Below are 20,258 nucleotides of genomic sequence, written 5' to 3' on the forward strand. Positions count from 1 at the left end.
AATCCATCCTGGATCTGATCTGCAGATGAATGTCAGTTAAGGCTTCTTGCACACCAAGACGTTGCATTAGGTGGCACGTTAAGGTCGCATAACGTGCACCTAACACAACATATGGTGCTGCAAGAGCCGACGGTAGAGTGAGCCGCGTTAGGCGGCTCGAGTCCTATAATGTCTCCCAGAGTGGCGCTGATTGGCCAGCGGGACCACGTGATGCGGAGCGAGACACTCCGCATCACGTGGTCCCGCCGGCCAATCAGCGCCCTCCAGTGCAGTGAATATTAAGTAGCCATGTGCGCGGCTACTGTAGCTGGCTCTCCCCGCCTCCTCTCCGCCCCCCACTGCGCATGTGCAAACAGTCTAATGCGGCTATAGCCGCTCCAACGCCGTAGCATGCTGCACTTTGCACAGAACGTGCAGCGTTACATGGAACGCAACGTGGGCTGTGTGAACAGCCCACTTGTGTTACATTGCTGTGCGTTGGGGGAGTGTTACAGGCGCACTAACGTGCGCCTGTAACGTCTTGGTGTGTAAGCAGCCTAAACCATGTGTGTATGATGATCTGCAGATCTCATAGACTATCATTGCATTTTGCAGGAACGGATCTTTGGCAGGAACAGATCTTTTGCAGATACTGATCTTTTGTGTCTGTACAGCATCTGTGTGTGCAGCATCTTGCAAAGATGTTTATCTGATGGGAAGTTCAGCTCCATAGAATAGACTGTGTAGAGTATGGCTCATATACTACATCAAGGGTGGTAAGATTGGTCTGTGATCTTTCATTTTCCAAAGACTATAGTCTGATGTGTGTATGCAGCTTAATAGTGCCCATGCATGGTACAATTTGTTCTTTTTATTTTTTATAACATAATTTTGATCAGTTATAGCGGTATATTGAATATAAAGATTTTTCCAACATGTCCGATCGGATTTTTATATTTAACCCTTCTCTTATGTTAGGGTCAGAACCGACCCGTTTTCGGGTTTTGAATGTCTATAAGTATCACATAAATTTGTTTATTGCATCAATATTTTTTTACTTTGTCAGGAACCTCTATTTAAACAATGTAATAAAAAAATAATCCTTTTCACTAAATTAGAAAATACTGTGGTGAAAATTATGACGTTTATGGTGTTAGGGTCAATTCTGACCCAGTTATGATATAGGATTATAGAACACTAATAAGTGCCAAAACAAAGATACTAGAGCAAAATCTGACAAGCTTGCTCCCATAAGGGATGTCTGGGAGAATTGGGTTCAGCTCCTTCCACTAATGTTTCACCCTGGGCCTCAGGTAACAGTAGATGCACGTTTGATTCCTTTCCGTAGAAATTGTCCCTTTCGGCAGTATATGCCCAGTAAGCCAGGCAAATACGGCATAAAAATCTGGGCAGCCTGTGATGCAAAAACAAGCTATGCATGGAACCTACAGATTTACACCGGCAAACCCGAAAGTGGCATCCCTGAGAAAAAACAAGGACAACGTGTAGTCCTTGATATGACTACTGGACTGCGGGGTCACAATATCACATGTGACAATTTTTTTTACTAACTATGACCTTGGACAAGAACTTCTCAGGAGGAAACTTACCATGGTAGGCACAATAAAAAAAAATAAACCTGAGCTGCACACTGAAATTTTGCAAGTGAAGGACAGAGCTCCACTTTCTTCAAAATTTGCTTTTACAGACATCACCACTGTTGTTTCATATTGTCAAAAAAAAAATAAAAATGTGATACTTATGTCCACTTTTCACAAAGATGCAGCTGTGTCATCAAGAAGTGACAAAAAGCCCACAATTATCCTGGATTACAATAAAAACAAAGGGGGAGTGGACAATCTGGACAAGCTGACTGCTACCTATACTTGTCAGCGAATGACCAGCGGATGGCCGATGGTTGTGCTTTATAACATCCTAGATGTGTCTGCATACAATGCATTTGTGTTATGGACCCACATCCACCCAGGTTGGAACACAAAAAAGAATAACAAGCGGAGAATATTTCTCGAGGAGCTAGGAAGTTCCCTTGTCAAGGCACACATTGAGCAAAGGAAACGGGTGTCTCGAGATCCAATCGCTGCAGCCATGATCAGACAGATGCAGAGTTCATCAAGCACTCCATCCACACCATCAACAACACAAAGAGAATCAGTGCCAGCATCCTCATCATCATCTAGCCTTGCCACAACATCAACCAGCACAGCCACAACTCCAGTGATGCCATCTGATTCTAAAAGAAAGAGGTGTCAGGTCTGCCCCAGCAATAAGGACAGAAAGACACACACATTATGCTTCCACTGTAAAAAAATATATCTGCAAAGAACATGCTAAAAGTGTCAGCTTTTGCCACACATGCATCTAAAAACACCCACACAAACAAATGCAAGTTCTTGCACAAAGATGTTTTGAAACTGGTACTTGATTTCTATTGGTTTGCCTTGCTTGATTGTGTGTTTGTTTGACCTTGCAAGTCTACATTTTGTATTATTACTTGCTTTTCATTGTTTATGAATGTTTTATGTTAAAAAAAAAAAGACGTTTGGCTATATTCTTGAAGTAAATATATATGGGTCAAAATTGACCCTAACACCATCAATGTTATTATAGTTAATGTTATTAAAATAAAAATAAATATTTTTATAAATATAAAAAAAATATTTAAGAGATGTGTTCAAATACTCCTCAGCAACATTCTGGTGACATAACAACCTTTTATTTACTTATAATATTCTATTTAGGTTTATTTTACCATTTTTTTAAATTTGAAAATGAGAAGTATGCTATCAAAAGAATGGTTAAAGGGGTCACACCAAAAATATTAAAACCAATCTTTTCAAGGATAAAGAAGCCTAACAAGGTAACCAAGAGGTTGGAAACAAATTGGATGATAAATATTTGTTCAGAGGGTATTTTATGGCTGATTTAAGACACGGGTCAAAATAGACCCGTTAACATCATGGATAGTAACAGAAAGCTAACATAAGAGGAGGGTTAAAAAAAACAAAAAAAAGATTATTTTTGACTTTCATTTGATTCAATCCTTTTAGTCGACTAAATGGGAAAATTGAATGGTTTTATTGTAAAGTGTGTGGGCACCATTATGCCTAGTGCACACCATACAATTTTCTGTTAGATTTTTCTGTTAGATTTTCTGCAAGATTTTCTGTAATTAGATTATTTTCTGTAGAGACTGGTCATTATCTCTGGTGCATTGTCTTCTGGTTATCTCCTGCTGAGTAGAACAATGCCTAATTACTCTGCAGATAGATGGTTAGATAGATACATTTCCAACATGTTGGAAATTATCTACCTGGCAGGTAAATCTAACAGAAAATCTTACAGAAAATTGTATGGTGTGTACTAGGCATTAGCCTGACGCTGTAATCTGATGTGCCTGACGTTGTGCAGGATTGCATATGGCAACAGTGCCACCTAGCGGCAGCAATTTTTCTCATGTCGGACTGTACAACACTGGACCTATGCAGGAAAAGGCCAGTGTGGGATGTAAGAGCAGGGTAAATGCAAGGATGAGAGGAATGACCACTCTGAGACTTCTTTTACACTGCAAGTCGCAATTCCCATTTCTGAATCCGATTGTCACTGGAAGCTAGCAACACAAGAGGAAATAGGCAGGAAAAATATGCAGCATGTAGGACTTTTATAATTGCTTCAAAAATCGGAATTATATGTAGTGTAAAAGTGCCACCAAACAGCTGCATACATATAAGATCAGTATGGCTCTGTACAGCAGAAGCCTTTCACACTTATCTGAATTTGCACGTTTTGCTGGAGAATGTACTGAGTAAGGGCAGGGATGGGCCGAGGCAGAGGCGAGAGAGGCTCCAGCCTCAGGGTGCAGTCAGCTATCATTCCCCTATTGTGAGAGAGAAATAAGGATACATGGCAGTGACTGCAAGCCAGACAACTAGAGATTAGGGTGTTGGGGGAGTTGGGGGCCCTGGGGCGCCTCTGTCTAATAGTAATCAGTGTATGACGGGTGGGGTGGGATGTGGGGCACACTTTGGTGTCTCAGCCTTGGGTGCTGGAGGACCTTGTCCTGGCTCTGGTGAGGGCTCTGCCTCTGACACAGGAGATCCATACCTCCCAACTTTTTGAGATGAGAAAAAGGGACACTTAAGCCACGCCCCTGCCACACCCCTGGCCACGCCCTCACCACGCATCTAGTCACGCATACCATAAAGATTTCATAAGAAACATATGTTGTTTTATAATTCAAACCACAGTGGTCCTTTCTATCCTGGTTCATTTTCCTTCATAGTAACATTTTAAAATTAGTAATATATCAATTTAAAGGTTGGGAATAAAGTTTAGAAATATATATATTTACATAGAAAGAGGGACAAAGTCCTGAAAGAGGGACAAATGAGGGGAAAGAGGGACAGGGCTCCAAAAAGGGACTGTCCCTCCGAAAAAGGGACAGTTGGGAGCTATGGGAGATCTAGGTTGGAATCTCGACTCTTCCTGATCAGTAAGGAGACCTTGGGCAAGACTCCCTAACACTGCTACTGCCTATAGCGCACACCTTAGTGGTTGCCACTCTGGTGGTTTGAGTCCACCAGGAGAAAAGCGAGATATTAATGTTCTGTGTCTTGGTCTCACCATAATCACGTTCTTTGGACTGACTTTTTCTGCTTCTTTTGCGTGTGGCATACAATTCAGGATTCCCTTCTGGAGTGGAGTTAGGAAAACATGAGATGTGAACAATGAACTGTACATCTGTTGCTGACAGCATCACTGAAGGGGTCACACCCTACGCATCATGCTGCGGGATAATGCCGCAGATCACATTATTCTAACTGGCAAATATGCAGCGCGTTTCTCTGTAACGCATTCAGATAAATGCACACTACATGAGCATAGATCGGGCTTTGGAATAACACGCTACAGCTCACGCAGTACACAAGCGTAATAATGCGCACTTAACACAAGTACATGCAAGCGCTGAAAGCAAGCTTTAAAGCAGTAGTAAACTCTGACATAATATTCAGTAAAAAAGTGTTTTCCTACATTTTAGATCACATATTTGCTTTTGTGTACAAGTATTATTATTCATTAAGAAATTACAAGTTCCCAAAGTACAGTTTTATTTGCTCTGAAAGCTGCTATTGCATTTTACCGTGTTTCCCCGAAAATAAGACACTGTCTTATATTAATTTTTCCTTAAAAATATGTGCTAGGGCTTATTTTCGGGGAGGTCTTATATTTCGTACTCAACGCCTGCAGGCCTCGATCGTACTCAACGCCTGCAGGGCATCTCCAGTGTCCCTTATATATGATGGCAGCATTTCAACCATATCCTTAAAGAGATTCTGTATTGTTAAAATCGCACAAAAGTAAACATACCAGTGTGTTAGAGGACATCTCCTATTACCCTGTCACAATTTCACCGCTCCTCGCCGCATTAAAAGTAGTCAAAAACAGTTTTAAAAAGTTTGTTTATAAACAAACAAAATGGCCACCAAAACAGGAAGTAGGTTGATGTACAGCATGTCCACACATAGAAAATACATCCATACACAAGCAGGCTGTATACAGCCTTACTTCTGAATCTCAAGAGATCACTTGTGTGTGTTTACCTTCTGTCCCCAGCTTCTCTCATGCACTGAAAACATTACAGGCTTCCTGCAGACAGCTCTGCCTATGTCGTTAATTCCTCAGTATGTGACAGACCAGCTCCTTTCACAGCCTCCAGAGGAGGATTTTTATCCAGCTCTCTTCTATCACTGATAAGATAGCAGAGAAGCTGCTGGCTTATGTAAATAAAACACACACTGGAGTGTGCATAGAGGAACAGTTCAACACTGAAGAACTTGGCAGCCTTCCAGACACAGGCCGACAAGTCTGACAGGGGAAAGATACATTGATTTATTACAGAGATGGTTATAGTAGAAAGAGCTGCAGTAAGCCAGAACACATTAGAATAGGTTTAGGAACTTGTAGGATGGTAGAAAAAACGTTGTAATTTTTGTTACAGAGTCACTTTAAGCTTTAGATCAATGAATTTCCCCAGTTTTTCCAGAGGTCCATCATTGCTGGACACTATCGGACGGCCAGGGGGATGTGTGGGATTTTTGTGAATTTTTGGTATTGTGTAAAACACAGGTATACGATAAGTATCCACCCCACAGTAATCATGCTCCTTTTCAGACACAATCCCCTGGCCGTAACCATCATCCAGCAACTGATTTACCCTGGATTTTATCACCGGGAAAGGCATTTAGGAGTCACATGGTTATATGCCAACTGCCTCATCTTCCAGTCTATATACATCGGCTCTGTGTGAAACCGTTTGGAGGGTAAAAAGATCCCACGTGTGGAACAGACTCCATAGGAACAATACCTCACTGTGTGCGGTGTGGTGGTGGTTTAGGGCCATACAGAACCAGACTCAGTGCGCTGCTTTTTGCATAGGCTTCGGCTGGGCGATCGCACCGCACAATCGAGCTGGTTAGGCCCATTTAGAACAAGCGATAGCACTCCTGGCCAGGTAGTAATTTTAATTGTGTCTGCTTTTAAATTGTCAGTTTCACAGCAAGAAATAGCCAAGGCAATGAATAAAATATTTATATGTGCATGAGACAGTGGATTTAAATTGTGCGGTGTATGAAGTTTAAAGTTAATCTGCTGGCTCCTTACATTAACCTTTTCGGGACCGGCCACCTACCCCCCCTTAAGGACCAGGCATTTTGCGCGGGAAGGGGGTGCGCGCGTTTGGGGGGGTCAGGCGGCCGGATCCCGTGTGGGGCTGGCTAGAGTGGTGTCCCCCATGGTGGCCTGGGCCCCCCTTCTGCCCGCAGCCTTCACTTACCTTCCAGGCTCCAGCGATGAGCCGCACGGGACCCTCTTCTCCGGCCGGCATCTCCGTTCTGTCTGACGATCAGTTCCGGGTCGCGGCTTGATGACGTCATCAAGCCGGGACCCGGCGCTGACGTCAGACGGAGCGGAGATGCCGGCCAGAGCGGAGGGGGGCGCCGATCGTCGCGGGAACGGCAGGGAGGTGAGTGGATCCTCTTCTTTCCCCCCCTGCCGCCGCAGCAGCTGTCAAACTGATCACTACGATCCGACGGCGATCGTAGTGATCATGTGATCAGCAGCCATATGCGATGGCTGCTGATCACTCGGGGGAGATGTCGGCTGTCATATGACAGCTTAATCTCCCCCTCCGGGTGCGCACGATCGCGTCGGGAGCAGAAATTGCGGGCATCAGGCTAGAACAGCCACAAGTGCGGCGTAGGATCTCATTAACATGGTCCCGAAAAGGTTAAGTTGCACCAGAAAATAAGGGGTGGCTCTCCAGTTTAAATTGTTGGTTGCGAATGTTTATATTCGTCTATGCTACAACACAGGATAATGTTATCACCAGTTCAGTTGCAGATCTCCCTGCAGGGAGCATTCTATGGAAAAAGTAAGTCCTGTTTCTTTAACCCTTTGAATGCTAAATTAAATAATCTTTTAGAGCAAAAAAGAAATGCTGGGTTTTATACCACTTTAAAGTGGACATGAACTGTTGCACAGGACAGAAGGAGAATAGAGAAATGCACCCTGTATGTATTTAGAGAGTTTAGCCTGCCTAATTTCCCCTCATCTGAGCCTAATCACAAGTTGTAATTTGGTCTATCCCTTTGTCAGCTGACTGCCATGGCAGAGAGCTAAATTGTAAACACAGGATGTTAACAATATGTGTGCTTCCGTGAAAGCAGGAAGTAGACACACTGCAGATTTATTGCTGGATTTTAATCAGCTGTAACAAAGAAATGTTTTTCTTTAACCCATTCAGGTTCCGTCGTTTTCACGTGAGCAATGTTCACCTCCCATTCATTAGCCTATAACCTTATCACTACTTATCACAATGAACTGATCTATATCTTGTTTTTTCCTCCACCAATTAGGCTTTCTTTGGGGGGTACATTTTGCTAAGAGCCACTTTACTGTAAATGCATTTTAACAGGAAGAATAAGAAAAAAATGGAAAAATTCATTATTTCTCATTTTTCAGCCATTATAGTTTCAAAATAATACATGCCTCCATAATTAAAACTCACGTATTGTATGTGTCCATATGTCCCGGTTATTACACCGGTAAAATTATGTCCCTATCACAATGAATGACGACAATATTTTATTTGGAAATAAAGGTGCATTTTTTCCGTTTTGCATCTATCACTATTTACAAGTTTAAAATAAAAAAAATATAGAAATATTTCATCTTTACATTGATATTTAAAAAGTTTAGACCCTTAGGTAAATATTTACATGTTTTTTTTTTTTTATTGTAATGATTTTTTTTTTTTTTTATAGTAAACATTTTATTTGGGTAGTTTTGGGAGGGTGGGAGGTAAACAATAGGTTTGTAATGTAAATGTGTGTTGATTTTCATTTTTTTTAATTTTCAGTTGTAGTATTCCTTTTTGGCCACAAGATGGCGGCCATGAGTTTGTTTACATGACGTCACTCTAAGCGTAACACACGCTTAGAGTGACGCATCGGGGAGGGAACAGCCAGAAAAGGCACAGCTTCCGAGAGAAGCTGTCGCTTTTTCAGCGGGGGAGAGGAATCAGTGATCGGGCACCGTAGCCCGATTCACTGATTGCCTGGCTAACGAGCATGCGTGCACGCGCGCGATTGGCCGCGGGAGCGCGCGGTGGCGCGCATGGTTCTTGGACGTAGTTTCTACGTCCAGGAACCAAAATAGGTTAAAGAGACTCTGTAACCAAAAAAATTAATGAGGCTTCCTCCTCCTCTGTAGCTTGAGGGAATCCATCGCTGGCTCCCTCACAAGCTCCTCGACAAATCTTGACAAGTGGCGGCTATATTTACCTACCGCGATCCTGTGCAGGCGCAGTAGCCGAGCCAAACTGATCCGCTCTACTTTGCAGGTGCAAAGGACTCACGCATGTGCAGTAGAGTGGATACCATCAGGCTCGGCTCTTTCCACCTCACCCCAACGAAGAGACACTACTGCGCAGGATTGCGGTAGGTCATAATTTACCTCACTGATGTTCGGGGAGTCGCAGCGCTGGATTGCCGGGACGGAGAGGCACGGGGGACGACTCATTAGGATCCAGAGGCTTCCCCCTCCTGAGGTAAGTATCCCCCAAAGGGGTTTTATTGCTTACAGGTTTTTTTTTAAGGCTGCTTTGACAGTGGGACGTTACAGGCGCACATTAGAGCAGCCTGTAACGCAGCCCACAGCACAGCAATGAAAAATCAATGGGCTGTTCGCAGTGCCCACGTTGCGTTAAATTGTAACGCTGGACGTCAGTTGAATGTGCTGCATGCTTGTTTAACAGACGTTCATCTGCATATCTGACAATTATCTGCAGATCTGAAAATCCATCCTGGTGGATCTGATCTGCAGATGAATGTCAGTTAAACAAGGTGTGTATGATGATCTGCAGATCTCATAGACTATGAATGCAATTTGCAGGAACGGATCTTTTGCAGGAACAGATCTTTTGCAGATACTGATATTTTGTGTCTGTACAGCATCTGTGTGTGCAGCATCTTGCAAAGATTTCTGTCTGATGGGGAGTTCAGCTCCATAGAATAGACTGTGTAGAGTATGGCTCTCATACTACATGAAGGGTGGTAAGATTGGTCTGTGATCTTTCATTTTCCAAAGACTTTTATCTCAAGTGTGTATGTAGCCTTAGTTGGTGTGGTTATAAATAATAGCAGTTGGTGCTGTCTGTTTTTTTTTCATGTCTGCCAGCAGTAAAGATGATGACCTGCAGGCTGGTTGTGGATAAAACAACATGCACAAATTAAACGGTGAATATCAATCATTTCTTGATATCTATTCTATTTTTTAACTTCTCACTTTGCCCTGTATTGAATTGTTCCCCCTATTCTCTAAAGTCCCTCTATTTTTAATTTCTTCATAGTTGTTCTTTAACTTTGTGGACTGCACTGCCCTGATCCTTACCGCAAGTATCTTCTTCTCGCCTTCCTGGCCTGCACAAGGCCACCAACCCTTCACTGTCTTCTGCTCAAACAGCGACACCCAGCGATCTGCAGAGTCAGAGTCGTCCAGCAGCTCCAGGCTGCACCTCTCCGCCGTCTTGGCTGGTCGCACCATGCGGTTGAGATCCAGCTGCACAGAGCCTAAAATAGGGGGGAAAAGGGATGCATTTATTTATTTATGTATATATAATCAGTGAATGTCGCTCTGCTGCTTTCATTTCCTCCTCAGTTGCCCCTGCCGGGAAAAAACAAGTACAGGTTTGTGTTACCTGAGCTATGGCATAACCACTCACAACAGCTTAATATGTTTTATCAGATGTAAATGTGAGGATACTGTCATTTATCACAGGCAGGAAGTGACACAGACTACCAAAGCAGGAAGTCTGCAGGCGGTGTGACCTAGGCAAGCTCGGCTAAGAGTGTGGAAGTGTAATGGTTGAAGTCCTCATTGGGAACCTCACTTTCCCTTCCTAGAGGTCTCTACAGGGAACTGAGGATGGGAACAAGGAATGAAGATAAAGCTATAAAAGCTCATTCTAACTCTTCCCCACTCGATCGTTGCTGTCTCGGTCACTTTTGAAGCAACTTCTTCATTTCCTGTCTTGGCAGAAACAAGAGAAATTCTCACAGGTGGAAACACAAGACAGCAATTACCAACACAAAAGCGATCCTAACTCTTTTCCAGGCTATCCAAGACTAAAACAAACATTTTCCTTGGAACTCAGATTTATTGGTGTCCATAGATACTGTATAAAATGATCATTACCCACCCTCACCACATTCAGAAAGATTGAGAAAGGCAATATCAAGTCTATGGCTGTACCTTGGACACCACCAACTACTGAGAGCTCTGGAACTTGGTTGGTTTAGGTGAGATATCTGGTCTATGGGTGGCCCTTGAACCCCTCCAATCCGCCTGCTACTGAGAGGGATATTGATGAGAGCTCTGGATCATGCTTACTTCTTTAAATAAGAGCGATATCATGTCTATATCATGCCCCTTGGACACCACCTACGACTAAGAGCTCTGGAACTTGGTTGGTTTAGCTAGATATCTGGTCTATAGGCGCCCCTTGAACCCCTCCGTCCTACGTGCTACTGAGAGAAAAATTGATGAGATCCATGGATCAAGCTAACTTGTTTAGAGGAGATATTGTGTCTATGGTTTCCCACTGGACTTGGACACCACCCACCTACTGTTACTGGAAATGAGTTTGGGTCCTGGATACTCCTTGCTGGATTGGTTTTTATTTTGCCTACAAAATGTCTTTACTTCAATCCCTTGTCCTCTTTGCACGACATAAATGGGCAAATATTCTGACCACGGCTGGTCAAACAAGAGTTGGGTGCGTCCATATTGACATACCTTTATTTCTCAGCCTGACCACAAACAATCAGATTGGGTGGCAATTGTCTGAAGCTAATAGGTAGCTTTACTGTGCAGTAAACCACACTGTCGATCAGGACCCCATTCCTCTCCAGGCCCAGGAAGCCTGGAAAGATAACGGGATGGAGGCCAAGGAGAGAGAAGACGGTGATGCCATTGTTTAGAGAACCCTCAATTACAATCATCCCAGCTTGGACTGAAGGCTGAATATTGTTCTTCTGCTGATTGCCGCTTGGTATGAGCTCAAAGCAACTTCACAGAAGCTGCTGTACACAGTCCAGATGCCGGGCTCCCCATAAATGCGCCTGGCTTTTTCACGGTAGGCCACGCTCAAAGCGTAGAAAAACTTGGCTGAGTCATTAAAGGGGCTTCTGTCAGCCAGCCACATGGCGCTGGTCTCCGGAGCCTCTCTGTAGCACGCGGCTCTCCTCTGCCCACCGCTACAATAAACTAACTCATGTCACATGGGAAGGCTTGCCGGATGAAACGCTTTGTCTGCAGGATAAAATATCCCATCCTCTTCTCTGAGGGACCGCATACACGGGGACAGCACAGGCCTCCTGCACTGACAGGCTGCTAAAGAAGTACTCCGAGGTCACAGGCAAAAAGGATTACGCTATTCTGGCAAATACCGTGGACATGTCTCCACTCATCTCTATTTCTGTGCATTTTCTGCACAGGAAAACTGCAACCAATGTTAATCAATGGACTAGTTCACACGTGAATGCATTTTTCACATGCAGAAAAACAACCGACAGCATTGCAAAACTGTCAGACAAAACTGACGCACAGAAAAACTGACGAGTGGAGGCCTTAAAGAGATACTCCGACCAAGAATTGAACTTTATCCCAATCAGTAGCTGATACCCCCTTTTACATGAGAAATCTATTTCTTTTCACAAACAGACCATCAGGGGGCGCTGTATGACTGATATTGTGGTGAAACCCCTCACACAAAGAAATTCTGAGTACATACTCTTGGCAGTTTCCTGTCTGTGAACCCTGTTGCATTGTGGGAAATAGCAGTTTACAGCTATTTCCAACTGCCAAAACAGCAAGCAGCAGCTACATCACTTGCCAGCAGTAAAAATGTCCCCATGTGATAAATGTCAGAATATAAATCAGGGATTTAAAATAATTTACAATTGGCAAACACTGACTAAATCATTTATACATAATTATTGTAAAAATGAAGCACTTTTTTTTATTACATTATTTTCACTGGAGTTCCTCTTTAAAGAGACAACATATCCCATCCTCTTCTCTGACGGACTGCGAACACGGGGACAGCACAAGCTGGGGGTTGGGGGGTCATGATGGTGGCATCTGGGGGTTTCCTTTACCCATATTACCTGGGTGGAGACAGGCAGCTGGGAGGATGTTACCACTTGTGATTAATTGCTGAATGTAAATCAGGGAAAGATTTTACAAGGAGCAAACACTGACTAAATAGTCTATAAATGAATATCGTAAAAAATAAAGCAATTTTATTCATTATGTTATTTTCACAACAGTTCCTCTTGAATTCCCAGCTGAGATCTGCCTGCTTAAATGCACACTACTGCGTCCATCTTACCTAGGTAATCATCGTAGGAGAATTTGTCATTGTCCCATATCTGTAACATGAGGTGCGGGGGGATTTTATTCTCAGTCTTGTCCAGGCTCCAGAAATGTTCCTGAAAGAAGCAGGAGTGGTAGAAGTTATCACACTGGTTCACTGCAACATCTACAACTTCATAAATAAATGTAAAAACAGGAGTCGCACTTCCAAAAACCAGAGATGGATTAAAGTGAACCTCCAGGCTAAAAATCTTCTCAGCAGAACTGAAAAGGCTTGGTGTTTCTTTAACAGTTTTACAGCATCAGAATTTTGTTTTTCTTACATAAGCCTTATTTTTAGCTGCACAAAAGCTAAGCTCCGCACCATCAAAGAAAACTGCCCAGGCATTTTCCCCCTGATGCTGTGGAAAGCATGATGGGATTTCCTATGTTGTTATTCAAGTTGCCTAGCAACTGGGAGGGGTGATCAGGACACAGGACAGTTGGAACTGTGTCTCCTGCTCCCTGTCACCTCCTTTCAACCAAAAAGATGGCAGCCCTCATGAAATCACAAACATTTGCCTGTTCTTTTAAAACAGGGTGGGTACGAGATTATATTACCTATCTATTTTAATTAACATAACTAATGTAACTTAATTAACTTAATGACAGTATGTTTGTTTAGGCTGAAGTTCCTCTTTAAGGTCAAATGGGGCCTTAGGCAAGACAGCAGCCTTTCCAACAACTGACGACCACCTGTTTTTTTTTTTTTTTTGTAAGACTTGGTGGGAGTTTGCATCAACCAGGCCCCTGTATGGACTCTCTGCAGAAGATGGAGAGACTGCCTAGGTTACTTTGTGGATGATCCAACCCTGCCAAAAACACCCTGACAGATATGCAATTATCTTTTTCTCATGAGTTACCGTATCTCCTAGGAGATAATTTTCATGGCCTCTTTAACACAACTTTTCAGCATTTTTCAACTGAAAAAGTAACCAAAAATTGGTGAAAAAAGTACTATCAAAATTATTTTGAGTATTTTCTTGCTTGCCGGAGGTTTAAAAGGCCTTTGTATGACAAGGTGTGAAAATTTCATCTAGGAGAAAAGTAAGGAGAAAAAGTGAATAGCATGTGGGCCCCTGGGCTTGATCCAGATCACTTTTTCTCCAAGTTTTCCCGTAGGTGATATTTTCACACATCTTACCAATATAATGCCTTTAACCTCAGCAAGAAGGAAAATACTTTGACAGCAGTTTTTCACTTACTGTTTGGTAGTTTTTCACCTGCAGAGTACCGAAAAGTTACCTTAAACGGAACCTGAAGTGAGTAAAATTATTTAAAACAAACACGACGTAGCTGCAAATGAATATTACATACTCGCTGTCAGTTCCCCCCAGAAGCTCACCATTTTCTTCTTACAGTGATCCCTTCCAGTTCTGACAAGATGTTGTCAGAACTGAAATATACCAGTTGCTGTCAGTTATATATCACCAGCTGTCAGTTACAACTGAATGTGTGAGGTAATGTCCATGTTTCCCTGTGGCTCAAGTGGGTGGTGTTACAGTTTAACAGTGTGCTGATCAGGAAGCTGTTATGGGGTAATGGCCATTTTCAAAATGGAGGATGGAGTATTCCATTAATCACAGTGGACAAATGGGACGCAGGAGAAGAGAAATAGAAGTAGACAACGCAGGAGGTAAGTATGACCTGTGTATGGTTATTTTGACTTTTTATTTTCAGTTCACGTTCTCTTTAAACAGAAGATGAAAAGTATCTCCTAAAGATGGCCACACACCATACAATTTTTTAAATATCTGTTCAATTTAAGAATTGCAATACATTTTTCTGACTAATTGTAAGATTTCAAAAATATGACCAATGTATCACACACGTATATTCAATTTTTCCCCCAATTATGATAACAATGATTGGAAACTCTGACAAAATTGCTAGGGTGTGTATATTAATAAACTGACAATCCAACACACACCATACAATCTTTAGAAACATTGAAGAAAAATATCTGGCATTCCGGATCGATTAAAATCGAAGAAAACGGGAAATCCGATCGGATTTTATCGAAAGCTTTTATTTCGAATAAAAAAAAAGCTTTCGATTTTTTAGGGAGATCCGATCGTTTTTATCAAATTACTGTAAAATCGGATCATTTTATTGTATCGTGTGTGGCCACCTTAAGGGCTGGAACCCACAGGAGCGCTTTTGGCAGCGTTTTGGCAGCACTGCGATACGCTAGCAGTTTGCCAAAACGCTGGGCTAATGTTAATGGATGGGGCAACTTCCACAAGAGCGTTTGTGTTTCTCAGAAACGCAAACGCAGGACCTGCAGCATTTTGGGAGCGTTAGCGCTTCAATGTAAAGTATTGAACCGCTAGCGGAAACGCTCAGCAAAACCTAAACTGAGCGGTTTTGCTAGCGTTTTGCGGTTCAGCACACTGTAACAAAAATAAAATAATTCACAGGACCAATCAGGATAAAAACGCAAAACGCAAAACGCTACGCACCCGCTGGGCAAAAAAAATACAATGTTGCAAAACATGACCAAAAACGCACATGAAACCGCTTGCAAACCGCTCAGACAAAACGCTAGCGGTTGCGTTTTGCGTTTGCTGATTTCAGTGGGTTCCAGCCCTAAGAGAGAATTGGAATTGAATCAGGGCCATAATGACCGCCTCAGCCAACAATCAGGAGTGTGTATGGTACCCAACAACCCCGATGCCCAACCTAAAAGCGATCCGCTGGACAGATCAGAAACCCCAGCGACGCCGCTTCCCCACCCCCTCCCTCGCGATCCCATTATTCGCACCGCTCTCCCACTCACCTCGTGACATCACACATGCGGCGCTCGTGGTCACTCTGTCGTCCCCGCCCCTCCCTTTGCATAGCAACACAGCGCATCGTCAGCTACACCGCTGACACACATATGTGTAGCCCGGCCCTGCGATGTCTTCTGTGACCTCATCCCCGACCGGCGACATGCTTTGGATGTGTGTGAAAAATGGGGATGGCCCCGTAACTGCTTCCGGGTCAGCACACTGTTGAACTGTAATATTCCTCACTTGAACCATAGGGACACATGGACATTACCTTGCACAACAGTTGTCCTTTCAGTTATCACTGACAGCAACTGGTAGATTTCAGTTCTTGTCAGAAATGTAAGGAATCATTGTTAGAGGAAAATGGTGAGCTTCTGAGAGGAACTGACAGCGAGGTGTGTATGTAATATTCATTTGCAGGAACATCATGTGTTTATTTTAAATAATGTTACTCCGTTCAGGTTCAAATGTAACTTGTGATTTATCTCCTTATCTGTTTATCTCATGAATTAGCTCTCATTATAGCTGAGATGAAAATAAGTAAGGTGCAGTAATTCATGAAATGAGTTGGTGAATACACCGTGATATCTGATCGCTGTTAAAATGAATCTGGCCTTATAAACAAGGTGACCGGATCTAACAGACTAGTGCGGATGTAAAAAGCTCCACAAACTGGCCAGACCTATTGACCAATCCGAGCATGGCCCTAGGCCACTATTCTGCATTGATCAGCTAGGAATGGCCCTAGGCCACTATTCTGCATTGATTGCTAGGAATGGCCCTAGGCCACTATTCTGCATTGATTGCTAGGAACGGCCCTAGGCCACTATTCTGCAGTGATCAGCTAGGAATGGCCCTAGGCCACTATTCTGCATTGATTGCTAGGAACGGCCCTAGGCCACTATTCTGCAGTGATCAGCTAGGAATGGCCCTAGGCCACTATTCTGCAGTGATCAGCTAGGAATGGCCCTAGGCCACTATTCTGCATTGATTGCTAGGAATGGCCCTAGGCCACTATTCTGCATTGATTGCTAGGAATGGCCCTAGGCCACTATTCTGCATTGATTGCTAGGAACGGCCCTAGGCCACTATTCTGCAGTGATCAGCTAGGAATGGCCCTAGGCCACTATTCTGCATTGATTGCTAGGAATGGCCCTAGGCCACTATTCTGCATTGATTGCTAGGAATGGACCTAGGCCACTATTCTGCATTGATTGCTAGGAACGGCCCTAGGCCACTATTCTGCATTGATTGCTAGGAATGGCCCTAGGCCACTATTCTGCATTGATTGCTAGGAATGGACCTAGGCCACTATTCTGCATTGATTGCTAGGAATGGCCCTAGGCCACTATTCTGCATTGATTGCTAGGAATGGCCCTAGGCCACTATTCTGCATTGATTGCTAGGAATGGCCCTAGGCCACTATTCTGCATTGATTGCTAGGAATGGCCCTAGGCCACTATTCTGCATTGATCAGCTAGGAATGGCCCTAGGCCACTATTCTGCATTGATTGCTAGGAATGGCCCTAGGCCACTATTCTGCATTGATCAGCTAGGAATGGCCCTAGGCCACTATTCTGCATTGATTGCTAGGAATGGCCCTAGGCCACTATTCTGCATTGATTGCTAGGAATGGCCCTAGGCCACTATTCTGCATTGATTGCTAGGAATGGACCTAGGCCACTATTCTGCATTGATTGCTAGGAATGGACCTAGGCCACTATTCTGCATTGATTGCTAGGAATGGACCTAGGCCACTATTCTGCATTGATTGCTAGGAATGGCCCTAGGCCACTATTCTGCATTGATTGCTAGGAATGGACCTAGGCCACCATTCTGCATTGATTGCTAGGAATGGCCCTAGGCCACTATTCTGCATTGATTGCTAGGAATGGCCCTAGGCCACTATTCTGGATTGATTGCTAGGAATGGCCCTAGGCCACTATTCTGGATTGATCAGCTAGGAATGGCCCTAGGCCACTATTCTGCATTGATTGCTAGGAATGGCCCTAGGCCACTATTCTGCATTGATTGCTAGGTATGGCCCTAGGCCACTATTCTGCATTGATTGCTAGGAATGGACCTAGGCCACTATTCTGCATTGATTGCTAGGAATGGACCTAGGCCACTATTCTGCATTGATTGCTAGGAATGGCCCTAGGCCACTATTCTGCATTGATTGCTAGGAATGGACCTAGGCCACTATTCTGCATTGATCAGCTAGGAATGGCCCTAGGCCACTATTCTGCATTGATTGCTAGGAATGGACCTAGGCCACTATTCTGCATTGATTGCTAGGAATGGCCCTAGGCCACTATTCTGCATTGATCGGCTAGGAACGGCCCTAGGCCACTATTCTGCATTGATTGCTAGGAATGGCCCTAGGCCACTATTCTGCATTGATCGGCTAGGAACGGCCCTAGGCCACTATTCTGCATTGATTGCTAGGAATGGACCTAGGCCACTATTCTGCATTGATTGCTAGGAATGGCCCTAGGCCACTATTCTGCATTGATCAGCTAGGAATGGCCCTAGGCCACTATTCTGCATTGATCAGCTAGGAATGGCCCTAGGCCACTATTCTGCATTGATTGCTAGGAACGGCCCTAGGCCACTATTCTGCATTGATCAGCTAGGAATGGCCCTAGGCCACTATTCTGCATTGATTGCTAGGTATGGCCCTAGGCCACTATTCTGCATTGATTGCTAGGTATGGCCCTAGGCCACTATTCTGCATTGATCAGCTAGGAATGGCCCTAGGCCACTATTCTGCATTGATCAGCTAGGAATGGCCCTAGGCCACTATTCTGCATTGATCAGCTAGGAACGGCCCTAGGCCACTATTCTGCATTGATCAGCTAGGAATGGCCCTAGGCCACTATTCTGCATTGATCAGCTAGGAACGGCCCTAGGCCACTATTCTGCATTGATCGGCTAGGAATGGCCCTAGGCCACTATTCTGCATTGATTGCTAGGAACGGCCCTAGGCCACTATTCTGCATTGATTGCTAGGAACGGCCCTAGGCCACTATTCTGCATTGATTGCTAGGAACGGCCCTAGGCCACTATTCTGCATTGATTGCTAGGTATGGCCCTAGGCCACTATTCTGCATTGATTGCTAGGTATGGCCCTAGGCCACTATTCTGCATTGATCGGCTAGGAATGGCCCTAGGCCACTATTCTGCATTGATCAGCTAGGAATGGCCCTAGGCCACTATTCTGCATTGATTGCTAGGAACGGCCCTAGGCCACTATTCTGCATTGATCAGCTAGGAATGGCCCTAGGCCACTATTCTGCATTGATCAGCTAGGAATGGCCCTAGGCTACTATTCTGCATTGATCAGCCAGGAATGGCCCTAGGCCACTATTCTGCATTGATCAGCCAGGAATGGCCCTAGGCCACTATTCTGCATTGATTGCTAGGAATGGCCCTAGGCCACTATTCTGCATTGATTGCTAGGAATGGCCCTAGGCCACTATTCTGCATTGATTGCTAGGAATGGCCCTAGGCCACTATTCTGCATTGATTGCTAGGAATGGCCCTAGGCCACTATTCTGCATTGATCAGCTAGGAATGGCCCTAGGCCACTATTCTGCATTGATTGCTAGGAATGGCCCTAGGCCACTATTCTGCATTGATCAGCTAGGTATGGCCCTAGGCCACTATTCTGCATTGATCAGCTAGGAATGGCCCTAGGCCACTATTCTGCATTGATTGCTAGGAATGGCCCTAGGCCACTATTCTGCATTGATCAGCTAGGAATGGCCCTAGGCCACTATTCTGCATTGATTGCTAGGAATGGCCCTAGGCCACTATTCTGCATTGATTGCTAGGAATGGCCCTAGGCCACTATTCTGCATTGATCAGCTAGGAATGGCCCTAGGCCACTATTCTGCATTGATTGCTAGGAATGGCCCTAGGCCACTATTCTGCATTGATCAGCTAGGTATGGCCCTAGGCCACTATTCTGCATTGATCAGCTAGGAATGGCCCTAGGCCACTATTCTGCATTGATTGCTAGGAATGGCCCTAGGCCACTATTCTGCATTGATCAGCTAGGAATGGCCCTAGGCCACTATTCTGCATTAATTGCTAGGAATGGCCCTAGGCCACTATTCTGCATTGATCAGCTAGGAATGGCCCTAGGCCACTATTCTGCATTGATTGCTAGGAATGGCCCTAGGCCACTATTCTGCATTGATCAGCTAGGAATGGCCCTAGGCCACTATTCTGCATTGATCAGCTAGGTATGGCCCTAGGCCACTATTCTGCATTGATCAGCTAGGTATGGCCCTAGGCCACTATTCTGCATTGATCAGCTAGGAATGGCCCTAGGCCACTATTCTGCATTGATTGCTAGGAACGGCCCTAGGCCACTATTCTGCATTGATTGCTAGGAACGGCCCTAGGCCACTATTCTGCATTGATCAGCTAGGTATGGCCCTAGGCCACTATTCTGCATTGATTGCTAGGAATGTTGCGCCAGCATCAGCGGTGACAAAACACACATTG

The 20,258-nt window shown here is 44.2% G+C and overlaps 1 protein-coding gene across 6 annotated transcripts in view; it reads right to left on the reverse strand.

The window, feature by feature from the left end:
• DYSF (dysferlin) overlaps window positions 1-20,258 on the reverse strand; it is a 456,891-nt gene that overhangs the window by 29,747 nt on the left and 406,886 nt on the right. For all 6 annotated transcript variants that reach the window (XM_068274344.1, XM_068274325.1, XM_068274335.1 and 3 more), the window contains 2 exons: window positions 12,947-13,046; window positions 9,946-10,124 (listed from right to left, as the gene is read on the reverse strand). In XM_068274344.1, the coding sequence (XP_068130445.1) occupies window positions 9,946-10,124; window positions 12,947-13,046 (279 nt within the window). The remainder of the gene's footprint in view (window positions 1-9,945; window positions 10,125-12,946; window positions 13,047-20,258) is intronic.

This window comes from Hyperolius riggenbachi, chromosome 1, assembly GCF_040937935.1.
Source record: "Hyperolius riggenbachi isolate aHypRig1 chromosome 1, aHypRig1.pri, whole genome shotgun sequence".
Taxonomy (NCBI): Eukaryota; Metazoa; Chordata; class Amphibia; order Anura; family Hyperoliidae; genus Hyperolius; species Hyperolius riggenbachi.